Source organism: Trichomycterus rosablanca, chromosome 5, assembly GCF_030014385.1.
Source record: "Trichomycterus rosablanca isolate fTriRos1 chromosome 5, fTriRos1.hap1, whole genome shotgun sequence".
Lineage (NCBI taxonomy): Eukaryota > Metazoa > Chordata > Actinopteri > Siluriformes > Trichomycteridae > Trichomycterus > Trichomycterus rosablanca.
This window is the reverse complement of record NC_085992.1, coordinates 18018373-18039557: the sequence shown is the minus strand read 5'-3', so window position 1 is coordinate 18039557 and position 21185 is coordinate 18018373. Positions and strand designations below refer to the sequence as shown.

At 42.3% G+C, this 21185-nt stretch overlaps 1 protein-coding gene across 4 annotated transcripts in view; it reads left to right on the top strand.

Moving 5' to 3' along the window:
- The window catches only part of macrod2 (mono-ADP ribosylhydrolase 2), a 1284034-nt gene that overhangs the window by 894691 nt on the left and 368158 nt on the right, over positions 1 to 21185 (top strand). For all 4 annotated transcript variants that reach the window (XM_062994956.1, XM_062994957.1, XM_062994958.1 and 1 more), the window contains exon 6: positions 1708 to 1829. In XM_062994956.1, coding sequence (XP_062851026.1) covers positions 1708 to 1829 — 122 coding nt within the window. The remainder of the gene's footprint in view (positions 1 to 1707; positions 1830 to 21185) is intronic.

Genomic DNA, 21185 nt, shown 5'->3' with positions numbered 1-21185 from the left:
TTAAAGTAATCATAGTCAATCACAGCCTGCTCAGGTCTTGTGTGGAAATCTACTCTGAGCAAATGTGTCCAAGGTTTGCACCAATAGCCAGATGTCAACTTAGCGAGGTTTACAAGCCCTAGACGTGAATGCCTCTGGCAAATGGTCTAATTACCTCACATTTCCACTTACTGTAAACCACCCTGAGCTGAAAAGCCTGTATTATTTCACCATCAGAGTGATGTTTAACTCATTCCTCTGTCATCATTTCTATAATTGTATTAAGCTTACATTTCTCATTCTGCCTGCCTATGCAGAGTTGGCGATGATTGACAGGTGAGAACATCACCATGCAGAAAGAAAGTGAGATGATAAAATCAGATGTGCATGTGGTATACAAACAGATCCATTAAAGTCGTGTAATTGATTTTCTATCTGCACCAGCCTTTTATTAACTAAACAAATAGCACAGATTTGAGCACGATTGGACTCTTTTGAATGGCCCCTGTTGTCCTATTGTGAAGACTAACGACGTTGCAGAGGATGCTAAGATTTCCTAAAACTGAGGACGGGTTGGTGCACAGGCTAATGCAGTTCCCCTCGTGCTCTTTAGTGTGGAACAGGATTTATCTAGGTTGCAATTTCTCTATATTTTATTGGTGGGTGGAATAAATGGGTTTGTGGTGCTGTGGTGCTGCAAGCCTCAGCAACCCAGGTTGAACCCTCATCTCTGAGTTTTGTCTGTTTTTCTTCAGGTACTTTGGTTTTCTTTCTATTGAAATATTGCAGTAGGTAGATTTGCTACTACTAAGTAGTGATGCCGGGCAATATGGTGGTCCACTTTATAACAGAGTATCAACTCTATCTCTATGATGAAACTATGATCATTACAGAAGGGCAAGCATGTTGAATCTGCAGGGGGACCAATTCCTGCCACCCCTTGTTTTGTCTATCTGAGGTTTAGCATGTGTGATCGATCTGTGTCTGTGTGGGTTTGGATACTTTAAGCTTCCTGCATCCTAAATACGTACATGCAGAGGGTGGATTGTCTACTCTAAAGTGCTTTTAAGTTTCAATGACTACAAGTGTAAGTCTATGTTATGTCATCACAGTCACACAGTTTCTAAGAGGACGGCACGGTGGCTAAGTGGGTAGCACTGTCGCCTCACAGGTCCTAGGTTCGGTCCCCAGGTGGGGCGGTTCGGGTCTTTTCTGTGTGGAGTTTGCATGTTCTCCCCGTGTCTGCATGGGTGCTCCGGTTTCCTCCCACAGTCCAAAGACATGCAAGTGAGGTGCACTGATATAACCTTGTGAAATGATGAATCCTGTGTAACAAGTGACTACCGTTTCTGTCATGGATGTAACCGAAAGGTTTAAAACATGACGTTAAAATCCTAATGAACAAATAAACAAACAGTTTTTATGAACTCATTGCTTTCCTCATCAGGGTAACATGGTTACTCTTGATGAATTAATCTTGATCACGATTGTGATGGGTCCAGAAATGCTTTACTCCCATTGCACCCACTTTCTAAGGGCTTCCTGAAAGTCCTGGAAGGGCTCAAGACCTGTCGACTCTAATAAAGATAAAAGATGAATAAATTAACTGAGGATGAATGAATGAATCTGAAATGAATACGTGTAACTTTTCTATTTTCTGCTTTTTTCCAGAATGATTTGTGATCTTAATGAAAGAAATTCACCTGAACTTTGTGTTTTGTGTTGCAGATGTAATCCACACTGTTGGTCCTATTGCCAGGGGTAATGTGGACACTCCCCAAAAAGGAGCCCTTAAATCTTGCTACTTGAACTCTCTAGACCTGTTGAAGGAGAATAAACTGCGCTCTGTGGTGAGTACTTTAGAGTTATTTTGATTTCTGTTCCAACTGTCACCCCTGGGTTATGACAAAAAGTCAAATATTGTACAAATATTCCTACAAAGCCTCTAATTTTCAGTTTATGACATAATGATGGGATTGGAGCAAACCAAAGATGTAAATCACCTTTAATTTTCACCCTGTTTTGCAAACTTGTCAATCTATATAGTTTATAATGTGTGTTCTGGCTTTCAATCACTCTACTTAAAAATGTTCATGCACTTCATACCAGCACTGCTTTAGGATTTATTGTGAAAAAAAACCAATAACTATATTTATACTATATTTGCTCAGAAGTATGTGGACACGTGACCTGACCTTATTTGACAGGAGAAAAATTGTGCTGGTTTAGTCAAAAAGAGCAGGCCAGTCATGGGTGCTTGACGAAAAAGACTCATTATCAGCAGTCCTATCTATCTATCTATCTATCTATCTATCTATCTATCTATCTATCTATCTATCTATCTATCTATCTATCTATCTATCTATCTATCTATATATCTACCTATCTACCTACCTACCTACCTACCTACCTACAAAGATTAGGTATAACATTATGACCACCTTCCTAACATTGTGTTGGTCCCCCTGTAGCTGCCAAAACAGCCCTGACCACATGATGTAAAAGAAAACATGGTTCATCAGACCAGGCCACCTTCTTCCATTGCTCCGTGGTCCAGTTCTGATGCTCACGTGCCCATTGTTGTCGTTTTCGGCGGTGGACAGGGGTCAGCATGGGCACCCTGACTGGTCTGTGGCTATGCAGCCCCATACGCAACAAACAGTGATGCACTGTGTATTCTGACACCTTTCTATCAGAACCAGCATTAACTTATTCAGCAGTTTGAGCTACAGTAGCTCGTCTGTTGAATTGGACCACACGGGCCAGCCTTCGCTCCCCATGTGCATGACCCTGTCGCCGGTTTACCACTGTTCCTTCCTTGGACCACTTTTGATAGATACTGACCACTGCAGACCGGGAACACCCCACAAGACCTGCAGTTTTGGAGATGCTCTGACCCAGTCATCTAGCCATCACAGTTTGGCCCTTGCTCAAATCCTTACGCTTGCCCATTTTTCCTGCTTCTAAACATCAACTTTGAGGATAAAATGTTCACTTGCTGCCTAATATATCCCCCCCACTAACAGGTGATGTAAACTAACAGGCCGTGATGAAAAGATAATCAGTGTTATTCACTTCAACTGTCAGTGGTCATAATGTTATGCCTGGTTGGTGTATATATTCATACAAAATGTGTTTCAGTTAAAGTTTCACCAACAGCATGGTGTTAGGCAGAACTGATGCTCTGCTTCGAAATGGTTGGACAAATATGACTGACACTTGTAATTTCATACTGCAAAGTTTGAACACTAGAGGCTGCAATTAGCATAACCCACACCAGCGCATCTGACCACTCATCTGCTGAGCTATCATGTGATTTGAAATTGTGTTTTGGTGTTGATTTAAATTTGCTGATTTATTTCTGGTTTGAATGTTTTAGATTTGTTGTTTTAACATGCTATAGGCTGTTTTAATGTCTCAAAACGAAATATTTCGTCTATGCATGTGATTTATTGTAGAAGCTAAGATATTTGCTTGAGAAATTTGGTTCAGTTGATATTAATCTAGTGTTAATCACACCACACTATAAACAAATGCAACTTCTAACCCCAACATCTTTGTTTTTCTCAGGGTTCATCATTCTGATTTTTTTTTTTTTCTTTGAATTGTTTTTTTGTGTTTTAATTGATCAGACTCAGCCGTTGTTTGCAAAGTTTTACATTATTTATTGTATCTTTCAAGGAGCTACTGATATCCAAAGGGAAACAAATATTAGGTTTGGTTGTACCAGATCATTAAGTATTTGAAGGGGCGTTTGTTTGACCAGTAGATGCCTGAAGTTTGGGAGTGTTTTGCATTTGACTCCTGGCTTTGAGTCAGTTGGCTGCTGTGGAATAAGTAGAATAAATGATTAAAGCACATAATTCCATAGCCAAAACTATCAAAATCTGCATAGATGAACGTAGATCATTAATTTGGTGGTATAACACATTCTATCATGTCTAAACTTTGTGTTTTCCTAATTCATCGTTGGTGATTGATTGTTTACAGCTGGTGACTTGTCTGTGCATATATTAATAGTTAGGGCCCTACTAAATTCACAGACCTTGTTTTTCAAAAATCACAGATTTCGCAGATTTAAAAAGAAAAGTGCCACATTTCAAGGCAGTCATAAAATAACACCCGTAAATTCAATGAAACAATCAATTTTTTTTTTATTGTTTTATTTGTAATGGCTGACACGAGATTTGAGGTGTCGCAGTGGGAATTAGTAGCCCTTCAATCAAAAGAATCTTCACTAGGCCAGGTACTGATGTTGGTCAAGAAGGCCTAACTTGCAATCAAGTTCCAATTCATCCCAAAGGTGTTCAACTGAGTAGAGGGCAGGGCTTTGTGCACGTCACTGGTGTTTCCTTTCACCAAACTCATTCAACTTAGTCAAATTCTGCCTTCTGATGCCTGCTTTTAAGTACAGTCATATTTTGTCTGTTTAACTGATACAAACAGACAGCAGAACCTAATTGCAAGGTGTCCACATACTTTTCGCCATACAGTGTATATTTTACTGATTGCGCCCTCCTATAAAATGCACAAATACACTATAATAGAAAGAAGAATGTGAACCTGTGAGCCTCAGGTTTGACTTTATGTATCCCAGGCTCTACGCAGAGCGAGCTTAATGTTTATGACCAGTAAACTCAGGTCGTTTTTCAGCTCAGTAGGCCACCAGACAGCTGAAGCCGGAGCCTTAATGAACTTGGCCAGAGACCAGAGTCTTTGGGCTGCGAAAAAAGCAGCGTCAGAAGCCTTGCTGCTCCAGCTGCTGGCCCTGTCTCCACCATCTGCTCCACATGACTTATGAATCTGCTTTAATCCGTAGTGGCCGTAGCCAGAAAGAACGTTCCACAGTCTAAATACTGTGAATCCCTGAGAGGCGGCAAGAGCGGGAGCAGAGATCTCAAAAAATTTCCAGCAATTAGTGTTGATAATGCTGCGCTGGTGGAGCGAATCTCGAAATCTACGCTACACCGCTGGAATAATTTTGAAAAATGAGGGCTTTAATGTTTTGTAAGCGGATAGAGCGTGGGTTTGTTGGAAATTTCATTTTAAAACCATGTAGCTATAAAAGCCTTCGTTCTTTTTTCTCCCTTTTTTTTAGCATAGTCAATTTGTCTTCCGCTGCTGTGGATCCCTGATTGCGTTTGAGGAGGGTATATTGCTGCTCACATGCCCTCCGACCCGTGCGCAGTCCTATCGGACCCCTTCTTTTACGCCCATGCTTCTGCACAGGCGCCTCTGTCTGCTAACCAGGGTCCTTGCACAGCGTTTGGAGACCCCAGTCACTTGGTCTGGATCATTTTCCCACCCAGTAGACATGAAGGCCAGTTTGTGTCTGCTGCAGGCACTGCCAATTGTGCCCACTAGATGGCGCCCAGCCGGCCGGTAGCAGAGCCGAGATTCGGGGTGTTCAGAATCTCGGCTCTAGTGTGTTAACGGAATATCCCGCTGCGCCACCTGGGCGCCCCGGCGTTTGTGTCTATTTAGTCAAAGGAGCTTTTGTAAGTCCAGGAACCTTGGTTGGGTGAGAAGACCTGGACCTCCTTGGACATTTGAATTCATGCCCAAGGTGTTTAGTGAAGTTTAGTTCAGTATTATGTGTAGGCCACTTAAGTTCCACCAAACTAGTAAAACCATGTCTTTATGTGGTAACAGAATAGGGCCTTCCCCATACTGTTGCAACAAAATTGAAAGCATATTATACATTGTAAAATAATTGATTTTATTTTATAAATTGTTTAGCCATAGTGGGTGCTGAAACACTTAATCTTGGCCATACTATGTTGGTGTTTGGGTCAGTGTTTACTATTTACTGATGGGCAAACATTAATATGGTTTCACATTTGTTCCAGCATGACTGGTTTTTCTTTTTTTCTTCTTATTGTTTGGTGGCCTTCATAGATTCTTGATTGTTATGTTCAAATATATTTAAAATATATAGGCAGTTGTAGTTTAAGCCAGGGGTTTGCCTCCCCCCACCCCCAAAATCAACCCTCGCCCAGAAACCATTGCAAAAGATCTTGACAAGCTGAAATAATATAATTAAGGTTGTGCACATCATACATACGATGCAATTTTGCTGATTTAAATAGCTTCTACCTTATTCAATGCAAAGTCTAAGTCTGTTTCTGCGAGCACATCAAAGAAATCTGTGGTTTAATATCAGTTACAGGTAGTCATAAATCGTAAGCAGTACTTGCTTTTGATGTAGATGAGAGCAGAAAATGTTACTTTACAGAGGCAAAGTAGAGGCAAAAGTTCATCACTTGCTAGGTTTGCCAATTCAGGATACTTTGCTTTGACGGACAGGCAAAACTATTGATGTAGATTGCTTATCGGCATCTGTGCTATCAGAATGGATGGCCTTGCTAGTGGAGTTCTTGTTTAAAACAATGCAGTCATTGTTTTTGTCACCGATTTATCTTTACTGTTAGCCCTATTTTTAAGTTTTAAGTTTGGTCTATTTTTTCAGACTGAGCTGGATAACATGTGACGTGTGTGCGTGGTCAGTAAGACATTGCTTAAATTTTAGAAGTTAAAACATCTTGTAGTGTCATGCCCCCCCTGGACAGGTACTTGGCCCCTTGGAGAGGCCCCACAGGTTGAAAACACCTGGTTTTAAGTGGTGACAGTACCATACTAAGGCCCCTGAGCAAGGCTCTTAAAACCCTTGGTTTAAGCGGTGACGATACTATACTAAGGCCCCTGAGCAAGGCTTTTAAAACCCCTGGTTTAAGCGGTGATGGTACCATACTAAGGCCCCTGAGCAAGGCTCTTAAAACCCTTGGTTTAAGCGGTGATGGTACCATGCTAAGGCCCCCGAGCAAGGCTCTTAAAACCCTTTGTTTAAGCGGTGACGATATTATACTAAGGCCCCTGAGCAAGGTTATTAAAACCCCTGGTTTAAGCGGTGACGGTACCATACTAAGGCCCCTGAGCAAGGCTCTTAAAACCCTTGGTTTAAGCGGTGATGGTACCATACTAAGACCCCTGAGCAAGGCTCTTAAAACACCTGGTTTAAGCGGTGATGGTACCATGCTAAGGCCCCTGAGCAAGGCTCTTAAAACCCTTGGTTTAAGCGGTGACGGTACCATGCTAAGGCTCCTGAGCAAGGCTCTTAAAACACCTGGTTTAAGCGGTGACGATACCATACTAAGGCCCCTGAGCAAGGTTCTTAAAACCCTTGGTTTAAGCGGTGACGGTACCATACTAAGACCCCTGAGCAAGGCTCTTAAAATCCCTGGTTTAAGCGGGGATGGTACCATACTAAGAACCCTGAGCAAGGCTCTTAAGACCTCTGGTTTAAGTGGAGACTGTACCATACTAAGGGCCCTGAGCAAGGCTCTTAAGACCTCTGGTTTAAGCAGTGACAGTACTATACTAAGGCCCCTGAGCAAGGCTGTTAAAACCTCTGGTTTAAGCAGTGACAGTACCATACTAAGGCCCCTTAAACAAGGCCCTTAACCCTTAATTGCTTGCATTGTTTTCAGTAACAATTGTAAGTCATATTTGATCAACGTATTTATAAATATATCAAACAACGAAGTGATAAAATACTTGTTTTTTTGCTCTATTATGTAAAACAAACCAAAAAAAGTGTAGGACTTTTAGGAGTAAGTGATCATGAGAATAAGCTGAACCATTTCCATCACTGTCCATCATGATACGCTCCTATTAGCTGCCTAGCAATGAAGCTCCAGTAACCGTGACTAAACCCTGATTAGCGTGAGCGGTTAGCCCGCCGTTGTCATACAGACCACACACAAGTGACAGGCGAACCTGATTTGTTTGCTAACTTCTAAGAAAGCACAATGATTCCTCAAAGCTCTCGTTACATGGAAAAGTAGAGACTCAGGAAAGGGGCCACGTATCTAGCTCCTGTTTTTCTTCCTCCGTCCACCGCCGCCCCTTGCTCTTCTGCTACATTCCTGCACTTTCCCTTCATTTCCCCACTTCCATTTATTTATTCAGTAATTCACATATTGATGAGAAACAGGGCTGTGCTTTTACAGCGAGGGTAGGTCCGCATAGACAAGACATGTTTGGACAGCTGCTCTTGATAGAAAGAGCTCCTGTGGATGACTGGACATTGTCTGATGAGCTGTGATGCTCTGATTCACGCTAGCACTGTAGCTCACATAAATAAAAAAAAAATAATAATAATCTTTCTCTCTCATATGTAAATGTAAGCACTTTTTAGTCCTGTTTCACATAGCCCTTCTGCTGAGCCTCTTTCATCAGCCCTGTGGTGTCTTGTGGCCCTGGAACAGCTCATGCTGACTGACTGTGAAAGGTTCTAGGCTAGTTGGGTAGCGGATTAGCGCTAAGCTTATTGGAAAGTGCAGAACAGAGAGTGCTCCTCATTGACAAGGATTGCTTGAAAAGGGAAATCGCGGTCTAAAGGGACTTTTGAGGCATGAGAGGTGCAACAGCACAACTACTGGACATTTCTGATCATTACAGTGGGATTTCAGTGCAAACAGAGCTGAAGCACTACCTGTAAAATAAACCCGAGCAACAATAGAAGAGATGAGCGGGATTAAAATCCCACTCCTGGAGAGTCCAAAGCTTCTCCCTTAGGAAATCGAGCTTATAACACATGCTAAAGTCTATGTGCAGCTCGCCAATAAAATCCGACTGATTATCTCGAGAGATATAGGAGCTTATTTCAGACAGATTCTGAATCTTGAACATGCATTCACTGTTGAAATACAGATAGTGCAAACATCAGTATCCTTTTTATTAAAACCATTTTTTTCTTTCACTTCAGCTTGTGAATAAAACTAAACAAAGAAAAAGATTAAATATGGTCAAAAATATGTGGACATCTGTTCATATAATTGAATTCAGCTATATTAGCCACATCTATTGTTAACCGGTGTATTAAATCAATTATATATACAAATATATATATATATACAGTGGGGAAAATAAGTATTTGATCCCCTGCTGATTTTGTAAGTTTACCCCCTTACAAAGACTTGAACAGATAGCTCTTTGGTCTTGCCCATGGTGGTCGAGAGATTTGAACGGAAGAAACTGATTCTGTGACGGGAGTCTTTTATGCCTCATGGGCACATAACCGGTCTGTGGGGGTCAGAATTCTTGCTGGTTGGTAGGGGATCAAATACTTATTTCCCTTAATTAAATACAAATTAATTTATAACTTTTATTTAATGTTTTTTTTCCTGGATTTTTTGTTGATATTCTGTCTCTCTCTGTTAAAATAAACCTTCCATAAAAATGATAGACTGTTCAAGTCTTTGTAAGGGGGTAAACTTCAGCAGGGGATCAAATACTTATTTCCCCCACTGTGTATATATACAGTGTATCACAGAAGTGAGTACACCCCTCACATTTCTGCAGATATTTAAGTATATCTTTTCATGGGACAACACTGACAAAATGACACTTTGACACAATGAAAAGTAGTCTGTGTGCAGCTTATATAACAGTGTAAATTTATTCTTCCCTCAAAATAACTCAATATACAGCCATTAATGTCTAAACCACCGGCAACAAAAGTGAGTACACCCCTAAGAGACTACACCCCTAAATGTCCAAATTGAGCACTGCTTGTCATTTTCCCTCCAAAATGTCATGTGATTTGTTAGTGTTACTAGGTCTCAGGTGTGCATAGGGAGCAGGTGTGTTCAATTTAGTAGTACAGCTCTCACACTCTCTCATACTGGTCACTGAAAGTTCCAACATGGCACCTCATGGCAAAGAACTCTCTGAGGATCTTAAAAGACGAATTGTTGCGCTACATGAAGATGGCCAAGGCTTCAAGAAGATTGCCAACACCCTGAAACTGAGCTGCAGCACAGTGGCCAAGATCATCCAGCGTTTTAAAAGAGCAGGGTCCACTCAGAACAGACCTCGCGTTGGTCGTCCAAAGAAGCTGAGTGCACGTGCTCAGCGTCACATCCAACTGCTGTCTTTGAAAGATAGGCGCAGGAGTGCTGTCAGCATTGCTGCAGAGATTGAAAAGGTGGGGGGTCAGCCTGTCAGTGCTCAGACCATACGCCGCACACTACATCAAATTGGTCTGCATGGCTGTCACCCCAGAAGGAAGCCTCTTCTGAAGTCTCTACACAAGAAAGCCCTCAAACAGTTTGCTGAAGACATGTCAACAAAGGACATGGATTACTGGAACCATGTCCTATGGTCTGATGAGACCAAGATTAATTTGTTTGGTTCAGATGGTCTCAAGCATGTGTGGCGGCAATCAGGTGAGGAGTACAAAGATAAGTGTGTCATGCCTACAGTCAAGCATGGTGGTGGGAATGCCATGGTCTGGGGCTGCATGAGTGCAGCAGGTGTTGGGGAGTTACATTTCATTGAGGGACACATGAACTCCAATATGTACTGTGAAATACTGAAGCAGAGCATGATCCCCTCCCTCCGGAATCTGGGTCGCAGGGCAGTGTTCCAGCATGATAATGACCCCAAACACACCTCTAAGACGACCACTGCTTTATTGAAGAGGCTGAGGGTAAAGGTGATGGACTGGCCAAGCATGTCTCCAGACCTAAACCCAATAGAACATCTTTGGGGCATCCTCAAGCGGAAGGTGGAGGAGCGCAAAGTCTCGAATATCCGCCAGCTCCGTGATGTCATCATGGAGGAGTGGAAAAGCATTCCAGTGGCAACCTGTGAAGCTCTGGTAAACTCCATGCCCAGGAGAGTTAAGGCAGTTCTGGGAAATAATGGTGGCCACACAAAATATTGACACTTCAGCAACTTTCACTAAGGGGTGTACTCACTTTTGTTGCCGGTGGTTTAGACATTAATGGCTGTATATTGAGTTATTTTGAGGGAAGAATAAATTTACACTGTTATATAAGCTGCACACAGACTACTTTTCATTGTGTCAAAGTGTCATTTTGTCAGTGTTGTCCCATGAAAAGATATACTTAAATATCTGCAGAAATGTGAGGGGTGTACTCACTTCTGTGATACACTGTATATAAATATATACTGTACATCGACCAGCCATAACATTAAAACCACACATTGTCCATTTTATCAGCTCCACTTACCATATAGAAGCACTTTGTAGTTCTACAATTACTGACTGTAGTCCATCTGTTTCTCGGCATGCTTTGTTAGATCCCTTTCATGCTGTTCTTCAATAGTCAGGACCCCCACAGGACCACTACAGAGTAGGTATTATTTGGTTGGTGGGTCATTCTCAGCACTGCAGTGACACTGACATGGTGGTGGTGTGTTAGTGTGTGTTGTGCTGGTATGAGTGGATCAGACACAGCAGTGCTGCTGGAGTTTTTAAACACCTCACTGTCACTGCTGGACTGAGAATAGTCCACCAACCAAAAAAATATCCAGCCAACAGCGCCCCATGGGCAGCATCCTGTGACCACTGATGAAGGTCTAGAAGATGACCAACTCAAACAGCAGCAATAGATGTGCGATCGTCGCTGACTTTACATCTACAAGGTGGACCAACTAGGTAGGAGTGTCTAATAGAGTGGACAGTGAGTGGACACAGTATTTAAAAACAGGGTGAAAGCAGGTTAAAAAGGTATGTAGAGAAACAGATGGACTACAGTCAGTAATTGTAGAACTACAAAGAGCCTCTATATCGTAAGTGAAGCTGATAAAGTGGACAGTGAGTGTAGAAACCAGGAGGTGGTTTTATTGTTATAGCTGATTGGTGTATATGTGTCCAGGTGGCGGAGCGGGATATTCAGTCGAGATTCTGAACTCCTCGGTTTGAAACTCTGCGTTGCCACCGGTCGGCTGGGCGCCATCTAGCGGGCATAATTGGCAGTGCCTGCAGCAGACACCAATTGGCCACCGTGTCTGCTAGGGGGCGAGATCACCGGACTATGTGAGTGGGGTCTTTAAAAGTTGTGCGAGGACCCTGATTAGCAGATAGGGGCACCTGTGCAGAATGCGTGGCGGGACGTGACAAAAGCATGAACCAGAGTTTCAGCATCTTGTTTGCTGAGCATTGGCCTGAGTCTAGCAATATTACAAAGGTATATTTAGAAGGCATTTTTAACCAGAGATTTGATGTGAGGTTCAAATGAAAGTGAGGAATCAAAAAGAACATCAAGGTTCCATACTATCGACGAGGGTTTTACAGTGGCACTATCTAGGTTGAGACTAACATCAGTAAGTTTAGATTTGGAACCAGTGAGTAAAAATTCAGTTTTGTCTGGATTTAATTTGAGGAAGTTATTGCTCATCCACTGTATAAGATCTTGAATACAAGACAGAAGAGCAGGCGGTGGTAAGGTAGCAGTAGCTTTAGTGCTGATATACTGTAAATCTGGGTGTCATCTGCATAACAATGGAAGTGAACATTATGGCTGTGGATAATCTGACCAAGGGGTAAGATGTAAATAATGAAAAGCAGAGGGCCAAGGACTGAACCCTGAGGAACCATTGAGCATTCCCAGACCCAAAATTAAAAACCCAAATTAAAATAAACACATAAAACATAAAATAACACTCGTTTTACTAACCAAAATCTTGCTTCTTGGGTCTGACTGTTGTACAAGCAGTTGTGTAAATCAAACCTTTAAAAATGTGGATGGAGAAGGGTTGTTTACATATAATGTAATGGTGCGTGCTGCCTCAGTTTTTATCCCCTCTTCAGATTTCTTTCAGTTATAGCGGAAGCAGGTGCTAATGTAGGTTTTTTGTAAAAGCAAGGCAAAAAAAGCAAGCAGATTCTTGTATTTCAGATACAGTAACAGAATCAATCATTAAGATGAGTGATGTTATGCAAGGAGGGATAGCATATACCACATTAGTTTTGTCCATCAGCGGTGCATGCTCAGCTGGAACTGCTGGCTTGGACGCTGGATGACCAATGGGTTTCATCTAGAAAAATGATGAGCTCATTGAGCCAAAAAACAGGGCATTTACCCTCCTGAATGCAGTTCAAAACTGTTTGGATGGGCAAGAGAGAAAGCAAAGCCCTCTATTTGTCTCTGTCCAGGCTGGGCATTCCTGCATTGTTCTGTATCAAACACGGCATGGTGTGTCGTCTGGGAGTCTGGGAGAAATATAGAGTCAGAATGGTTGTAAATGTACTGATCTGCTGCTGTTATTTTTTATGTTCAGATCATTACTAAAGTCAGTTAATCTTAATAAAAAGGATTGGGCTAACAAAGTCTAGACTAACAATCCCCTAGTTACATGTCCACATACTACCACATACTTGACATCTACATCTACTATATGTGATGATTTATTAACTGAATATGTCAGTACATACATTCAGGATGAATTATTCTTTGAGATGCATTATAAGTATATATAAGTATTTTGCCAAGCCCTGTTAGTCTAGAAACAACTCGCAAAGCACCTTTTAGAGTCTATAGTGGTCCCTTGACCTTTACTCAGGATGAGCCAGTGGACATCTTGCATCAAATAAAATCTAATAGTAATTTATATTATTAGAGGAACCATGTACACACCATTAAAAATCCTAAAGGGCCAAACAGAAGTCAGAATGTAGTGTAGAAACACTATCCATACCACGGCACCTCTTTACCAGAACTTTATTTTCTGGCAGCTCTCATATTTGTAGGGGTTGGATCGTTCTGGTTGGTATATCTGATTTGGCTCAGCTTTACACCGCATGCCCATTCTGACGCAACCCACTTTATTTTATCCGGGCTTGGGACCAACACTGAGAGTGCACTGACGAGTGCACCTCCCAATGGCTATGCTATGCTGTTCAGACATTTCCCCCCTCTGACATGGCCATTTGTTTCTGTGTGAAGATGTATGTGATATATACAGTGTATCACAAAAGTGAGTACACCCCTCACATTTCTGCAGATATTTAAGTATATCTTTTCATGGGACAGCACTGACAAAATGACACTTTGACACAGTGAAAAGTAGTCTGTGTGCAGCTTATATAACAGTGTAAATTTATTCTTCCCTCAAAATAACTCAATATACAGTTATTAATGTCTAAACCACCGGCAACAAAAGTGAGTACACCCCTTAGTGAAAGTTCCTGAAGTGTCAATATTTTGTGTGGCCACCATTATTTCCCAGAACTGCCTTAACTCTCCTGGGCATGGAGTTTACCAGAGCTTCACAGGTTGCCACTGGAATGCTTTTCCACTCCTCCATGACAACATCACGGAGCTGGCGGATATTCGAGACTTTGTGCTCCTCCACCTTCCGCTTGAGGATGCCCCAAAGATGTTCTATTGGGTTTAGGTCTGGAGACATGCTTGGCCAGTCCATCACCTTTACCCTCAGCCTCTTCAATAAAGCAGTGGTCGTTTTAGAGGTGTGTTTGGGGTCATTATCATGCTGGAACACTGCCCTGCGACCCAGTTTCCGGAGGGAGGGGATCATGCTCTGCTTCAGTATTTCACAGTACATATTGGAGTGTCCCTCAATGAAATGTAACTCCCCAACACCTGCTGCACTCATGCAGCCCCAGACCATGGCATTCCCACCACCATGCTTGACTGTAGGCATGACACACTTATCTTTGTACTCCTCACCTGATTGCCGCCACACATGCTTGAGACCATCTGAACCAAACAAATTAATCTTGGTCTCATCAGACCATAGGACATGGTTCCAGTTATCCATGTCCTTTGTTGACATGTCTTCAGCAAACTGTTTGCGGGCTTTCTTGTGTAGAGACTTCAGAAGAGGCTTCCTTCTGGGGTGACAGCCATGCAGACCAATTTGATGTAGTGTGCGGCGTATGGTCTGAGCACTGACAGGCTGACCCCCCACCTTTTCAATCTCTGCAGCAATGCTGACAGCACTCCTGCGCCTATCTTTCAAAGACAGCAGTTGGATGTGACGCTGAGCACGTGCACTCAGCTTCTTTGGACGACCAACGCGAGGTCTGTTCTGAGTGGACCCTGCTCTTTTAAAACGCTGGATGATCTTGGCCACTGTGCTGCAGCTCAGTTTCAGGATGTTGGCAATCTTCTTGTAGCCTTGGCCATCTTCATGTAGCGCAACAATTCGTCTTTTAAGATCCTCAGAGAGTTCTTTGCCATGAGGTGCCATGTTGGAACTTTCAGTGACCAGTATGAGAGAGTGTGAGAGCTGTACTACTAAATTGAACACACCTGCTCCCTATGCACACCTGAGACCTAGTAACACTAACGAGTCACATGACATTTTGGAGGGAAAATGACAAGCAGTGCTCAATTTGGACATTTAGCGGTGTAGTCTCTTAGGGGTGTACTCACTTTTGTTGCCGGTGGTTTAGACATTAATGGCTGTATATTTAGTTATTTTGAGGGAAGAATACATTTACACTGTTATATAAGCTGCACACAGACTGCTTTTCATTGTGTCAAAGTGTCATTTTGTCAGTGTTGTCCCATGAAAAGATATACTTAAATATCTGCAGAAATGTGCAGGGTGTACTCACTTTTGTGATACTGTATATGTTTTTTTAATGTGTATTAATCAAAGGGTTTTTATTTTATTTATTTTTATTTTTATTATTTATGTATTTGTTTTTGAAAGAGTTGAAACCCCCCATTGGATATAAAATTGGTTGAAAATCATAACAAAAAGCAATACAATGATTGGTGATATTCCTTGCCATTTTTTGTACTTCAATACTTTTCTCTCCTTCAGCCAAAAAAAGTTTGGATTAGCTCTATTTGAACAAAAAAAATACTACTAAGGTTAGTAATGGTGCATTTGTTCTGATAATGATGCTAGATTAGATCAATCTTGTATTTTTTTCTTAGATTTTTACCTTTTACCAACCAATTTCTTTCTTTCTTTTTCTTTCTTTCTTCCATTCTTTATTTATTTATTATATATTTTTTACTAAAAGTTTAAAATTCCATTTGAGGTAGAATTAAGTTAATAACATGCCCTTTGTGACTTAAAGCTTGTTGGACATCCAATTTCAAAACCACTGACGTCTTACCCTAGGCGCCCAGGTGGCGCAGCGGGATATTCCGCTAGCACACCATCGCCGAGATTCTGAACTCCTCGGTTTGAAACTTGGTGTTGCCACCGGCCGGCTGGGCGCCATCTAGTGGGCATAATTGGCAGTGCCTACAGCAGACACATTTCTGCTAGGGCGGGCTGACCGGACTATGTGGGTGGGGTCTTCAAACGCTGTGTAAGGACCCTGATTGGCAGATAGAGCGGCTGTGCAGAATACATAGGTGAAAAAGGGTCGGAGGAGGCGTGAGCAGCAATATACCCACCTCGACTGCAATCAGGTATCCCCCCAGCAGCGGAAGACAAATTGACTAGGCTCAAATTGGGAGAAAATGGGAGAAAATGCATAAATTAAAAAATTATTATATATATATATATATATATTGACATCTTACCCTTTGCTCCTGTTACAGCATCCATTCTTTGGGAAGACTTTTAGAAAGCCATTACATTTAGGTGGAGGCTGTTACAGCAGGCCAAATCTATAATTATTTTAGGGGTTTTACAATGAAATGTCCAACAATAATTAGATAAGATAAGATATCCTTTATTTGTCATTTATACATATACAGATGTACAGTACAATGAAATTCTTTCTTCGCATATCCCAGCTTGTTTGGAAGATGGGGTCAGAGTGCAGGGTCAGCCATCGTACGGTGCCCCTGGAGCAGAGAGGGTCAAGGGCCTTGCTAAAGGATCTAACAGCAGCTGCATAGCAGAGCCGGGATTTGACCCACCAATTTTCTGGTTGATAGCCCAAAGCTCTACCAACTAGGCTACCACTGTCCCTGTAAATGTCCACATACTTGTGGGATTACCTTCTCAAAAAACGTGGATTACATTCAGAATGCAGGTTCAGAATGGGCAGAAAATTCACCTTCCAATACCTAGTCAAATGTTAAATATTTAGCTCTTTTAGTACCATATCATTTGATAAATGACTTATTTTTTAGTTCATTTTATTTTCCCCCTTTTTCTCCCCCTTTAGCGCATCCAATTGTTCAACTTGCGTGCTTCCTCTTTGTCTATGCCGAACCCTGCCCTGACCGAGGAGATCGAAGCCAACCTGGGCAGTAGCCGGATGCATTTTTGCCACCCACACATTGATGAGTGTGGCACCACCTAGCGTTGCATGCGGAGAGACACACCTTAAGGGCACTCTTCCTCATCTCTGTGCAGGTGCCTCTAATCAGCCGGCCGGTCGTAATCGCATTCTGACATAGAGAGACCCACATCCGGTTCTTTGTCCCGCCCCAAGCCACAGGCCAATCGTTGCTCATACAGCCACTCAGCCTCGAACCGGTAAGGCAGAGCTGGATTCGATACGATGTACCCAGAATCCAGCTCTGGTTGCAGCCTGTCTTTTTACCGCTGCGCCACCTGAGCGGCCGTTTGATAAATGACTTGACTATGAGTTAAAATCATTAACAAAACAAGCAGCAATTACATAAAACGACCAATTAAGTACATGCCGTTGTCATGAACATGTTTTATGGCGTCTACTTTAGTTCTTCATTTCTCATGATTATTCAGAGCAATTCAGAATAGCCACTTATTCCCTTTCCCCCACAGGCCCTTAAGAGATACAGTGTATCACAAAAGTGAGTACACCCCTCACATTTCTGCAGATATTTAAGTATATCTTTTCATGGGACAACACTGACAAAATGACACTTTGACACAATGAAAAGTAGTCTGTGTGCAGCTTATATAACAGTGTATATTTATTCTTCCCTCAAAATAACTCAATATACAGCCATTAATGTCTAAACCACCGGCAACAAAAGTGAGTACACCCCTTAGTGAAAGTTCCTGAAGTGTCAATATTTTGTGTGGCCACCATTATTTCCCAGAACTGCCTTAACTCTCCTGGGCATGGAGTTTACCAGAGCTTCACAGGTTGCCACTGGAATGCTTTTCCACTCCTCCATGACGACATCACGGAGCTGGCGGATATTCGAGACTTTGCGCTCCTCCACCTTCCGCTTGAGGATGCCCCAAAGATGTTCTATTGGGTTTAGGTCTGGAGACATGCTTGGCCAGTCCATCACCTTTACCCTCAGCCTCTTCAATAAAGCAGTGGTCGTCTTAGAGGTGTGTTTGGGGTCATTATCATGCTGGAACACTGCCCTGCGACCCAGTTTCCGGAGGGAGGGGATCATGCTCTGCTTCAGTATTTCACAGTACATATTGGAGTTCATGTGTCCCTCAATGAAATGTAACTCCCCAACACCTGCTGCACTCATGCAGCCCCAGACCATGGCATTCCCACCACCATGCTTGACTGTAGGCATGACACACTTATCTTTGTACTCCTCACCTGATTGCCGCCACACATGCTTGAGACCATCTGAACCAAACAAATTAATCTTGGTCTCATCAGACCATAGGACATGGTTCCAGTAATCCATGTCCTTTGTTGACATGTCTTCAGCAAACTGTTTGCGGGCTTTCTTGTGTAGAGACTTCAGAAGAGGCTTCCTTCTGGGGTGACAGCCATGCAGACCAATTTGATGTAGTGTGCGGCGTATGGTCTGAGCACTGACAGGCTGACCCCCCACCTTTTCAATCTCTGCAGCAATGCTGACAGCACTCCTGCGCCTATCTTTCAAAGACAGCAGTTGGATGTGACGCTGAGCACGTGCACTCAGCTTCTTTGGACGACCAACACGAGGTCTGTTCTGAGTGGACCCTGCTTTTTTAAAACGCTGGATGATCTTGGCCACTGTGCTGCAGCTCAGTTTCAGGGTGTTGGCAATCTTCTTGTAGCCTTGGCCATCTTCATGTAGCGCAACAATTCGTCTTTTAATATCCTCAGAGAGTTCTTTGCCATGAGGTGCCATGTTGGAACTTTCAGTGTCCAGTATGAGAGAGTGTGAGAGCTGTACTACTAAATTGAACACACCTGCTCCCTATGCACACCTGAGACCTAGTAACACTAACAAATCACATGACATTTTGGAGGGAAAATGACAAGCAGTGCTCAATTTGGACATTTAGGGGTGTAGTCTCTTAGGGGTGTACTCACTTTTGTTGCCGGTGGTTTAGACATTAATGGCTGTATATTGAGTTATTTTGAGGGAAGAATAAATTTACACTGTTATATAAGCTGCACACAGACTACTTTTCATTGTGTCAAAGTGTCATTTTGTCAGTGTTGTCCCATGAAAAGATATACTTAAATATCTGCAGAAATGTGAGGGGTGTACTCACTTTTGTGATACACTGTACATGCTCTTGTTCCCATGTGCTTCTTTTCTCTCTGGCCAAGTGGGCAGCCTGTCACGCTTCCCCACAAGGCTCAGTTGGTAATCAGCAGCGAGAAGCACGTTCCAAAACATCAGCTCAGGGAATAGTAGAGACCACAGCCAAGCTGTACTGCTTTTGCCATGTGTCTACAGAACTGCAAAATGTTCTTCAAAAACTGTCAGGCTTCAGAGACGCTGTCTGGCTGAATCTTACTGCACATTACGGGACTTCTGTCTCTGTTTACAAAATTACTAAAATCTCAAGTCAGGGCGCGTTTGTGTTTATTGAACAGAGACAGATTTTTTTAATCATAAAAGAGCACACACTACTTGATCGCTATGCAATTTTAATGGTTTCAATGCTTTACACCAAGATAATCGTCAGAAAATGTAGAAAGTCCATTGAAAATAAACTTTAAAAAATGGCAAATAAAGCAGAAGTAGAAATTAATAACGCAAAAATGTAGGGACTAGGTTATATAGACTGGACTGGGGGTCGAGTTACAGTTTTTTTATATCTAAAGGATGAATGCCTGATGAGTGGGTCACATCCTTGATGCTGTAATAGTGACTTACACCGATTAGGCTTAACATTATGACCACCTCCTTGTTTCTACACTCACTGTCCATTTTATCAGCTCCACTTACCATATAGGATTACTTTGTAGTTCTACAATTACTGACTGTAGTCCATCTATTTCTCTACATACCTTTTTAGCCTGCTTTCACCCTGTTCCTCAATGGTCAGGACCCCCAGAGGACCACTACAGAGCAGCTATTATTTGGGTGGTGGATCATTGTCAGCACTGAAGTGACACTGACATGGTAGTGGTGTGTTAGTGTGTGTTGTGCTGGTATGAGTGGATAAGACACAGCAAGGCTGATGGAGTTTTTAAACACCTTACTGTCACTGCTGGACTGAGAATAGTCCACCAACCAAAAATATATCCAGTCAACAGCGCCCTGTGGGCAGCATCCTCTGATCACTAATGACCAACTCAAACAGCAGCAATAGATGAGTAATCGTCTCTGACTTTACATCTACAAGGTGGATCATCTAGATAGGAGTGTCTAATAGAGTCGACAGTGAGTGGACACGGTAATGAAACACTCCAGCAGCACACACTAACACACCACCACCATGTCATTGTCACTGCAGTGCTGAGAATGATCCACCACCCAAATAATACCTGTTCTGTGGTGGTCCTGACCATTGAAGAACAGGGTAAAAGCAGGCTAAAAAGGTATGTAGATAAATAGATGGACCAGTCAGAAAATGTAGAACTTCAAAGTGCTTCTATATGGTAAGTGGAGCTAATAAAATGGACAGTGAGTGAAGAAACAAGGAGGTGGTTTTAATGTTATGGCTGATCGGTGTATCCTGTCTGGCTGAAGTACCCACACAATTCATTATGGAGCCTTTGGCTCTAAATGGACCCAGATTGAAAATGGTTTGTGATGTCCATCTGGATGTAGAGAAAGTAGAACCTGCTCCACTCTCCTGTCAATATTTATCAGTACCAGAACATGCTAAATGATCCCATTTCGGCTCTTATTGTCTATTGAGAAACATCTGGGCATGTGAAAGTGAAAGTTACCTTCCTGCTTGGCTCTGTGGTTCTTGGCTGAATGAGGTTGGATTTACTACTTCTGATAAATTGAGAACCTCATGAAGGATGAAAAAATGAGTTTGAGGCAAGGCCAATGCCAACTTGGCATATGCACACCGGGACTACTGAAAGGTGGACACTTCATGGGTCTTTAAATCCCATGGTGCACATTTGTAATGGAAGATTGAACAGAGAGAATGTTATTTAGCACAGTCGACACATCTGGTCAGTTCTATGTCTGCTCATGCGAGTAAAAATGGTAAGGTCGGTAAAATCCAGGGCAGTCCATAGAGGTGCAAGTGTTGGGAGTTTAAGGGGGTTGAGAGTTTACTCACAGTGGGGGAACACTGCAAATATTCCCCTTTCTCACACACATAATGCCCTTTAATTTGGTGCTTATAAATATTAATTCAAATTAATT